This window comes from Emiliania huxleyi (genome assembly GCF_000372725.1).
Source record: "Emiliania huxleyi CCMP1516 unplaced genomic scaffold EMIHUscaffold_4, whole genome shotgun sequence".
Taxonomy (NCBI): Eukaryota; Haptophyta; order Isochrysidales; family Noelaerhabdaceae; genus Emiliania; species Emiliania huxleyi.
The window spans coordinates 83,005-84,299 of record NW_005198966.1 but is presented as its reverse complement, the minus strand read 5'-3'; the positions used below and the strand labels follow the sequence as shown (position 1 = coordinate 84,299).

The 1,295-nt window shown below is 61.1% G+C and overlaps 1 protein-coding gene across 1 annotated transcript in view; it reads right to left on the bottom strand.

Annotated features, from left to right (window-relative positions):
* EMIHUDRAFT_95783 (hypothetical protein) overlaps positions 1 to 433 on the bottom strand; it is a gene marked incomplete at both ends in the record, with an annotated part of 1,519 nt that extends 1,086 nt beyond the window's left edge. Inside the window, one exon of the mRNA XM_005770308.1 lies at positions 401 to 433. Within this exon, the coding sequence (XP_005770365.1) occupies positions 401 to 433 (33 nt within the window). The remainder of the gene's footprint in view (positions 1 to 400) is intronic.
* Between the last annotated feature and the right edge of the window lie 862 nt (positions 434 to 1,295).

Genomic DNA, 1,295 nt, shown 5'->3' with positions numbered 1-1,295 from the left:
GCTGGCTGTGTGTCTTGTGAGCTTGTTTGTGTCTGTGTGTCGCTCGTGCGTGTCGTCATCATCTGTCTACTCTCCTGTACGAATGGTTGGGCAAGTAGTGAGGGACACGATCCCGGCGTGGAACACGGCTAACTGACGGATCCGCTCCTGACAGTCGCACGCACCGCACTGCGGCGCGTGCGACTGTCTTTGTTTGAAGTTAAAAGTCGAATCAGGGCGCCGTCGGCGCTGTCCCTGGATTTCCTCTCACGGACCGCCTGTCCGGCACCGCTCCGGGACGCACGCCGGCGAAGCACCATCACGCTGCTGTACGGCCCCGGCATCGCCTCCCCTGGCTTAGCTCTCAGTCAAGATATTGTGCACATGGGTAGCCTCTACAATGTACACACTGACACTGAACCTCCCAGAGCTTGTCCCGGTCCGTCACGGCCATCCTCGGCCTCCGGAGGGCCCCCGGCCGCGGCGCGGTGCGGCGGCGTCACAAATCCGACCACAGAGCACCGGGACGCGGTCGGGCGATCTGAGGCCCAACTAGGCGTATGCATTGCCCATTCAGGGCTATCACCTGGACCCATCAACAGGCGCCTGTGGCGCCGTGGTCACGAGGTGTTGTTCACACCTGCCCAACCATTCATACAGCACAGTAGCGTCCACCCATACCGCGTTGGTGTCCAGTCCGAGCCTGACTGTTCTTCACCTTCCTAGATCTACTTCATACATACGGGGTTGTGAGTGTGTGAGCGACGCAAAAATAGCTTTTCCGTCGAGGCAACCGATGCGAGTCGACTGGGGGTGTGTGTCGTCGTGGTTTCGTATCAGCGTGATCGGCGCCGGCTACGGTCGGGCGGCGGCGAGGCTCTCCTTCTTCTTCCCCGGTGGCGGCCTGCCGGCCTCGCTTGGCCGAGGCGGAGGACGCGCGGCTGGCGGCGGCGTCGGCGGCCATGGCAGAGCGTCGAGGGAAGAAAATTTAGGCGCGTTGTTTGCAGATCAAGGCACAGAGCTCACACAAATCACAGCGGAGGAAAGCGGCGAGTCGCAACTCCAGGCAGGTGTCGTTGAGGCGGGCCACCCTGTCCAGAGAGGCACAGGTGCGAATGTGGGTATTTCTACTTTGATTTTTTTTATTGGTCAAAAAATTCTTTTTGAGCGTAGCGTGACTCAATAGCAGGCTTGCAAGGCGTAGTGCCACATGGCCTTCCCGGCGCCGCCCTCGCCCTCTCTCTTTGCCAAGACCTACCGTCGCGTCAAGCGGCATCGCCCAGAGCCACCCGCCGTCCAAGCCGCTAGCGCGCCCG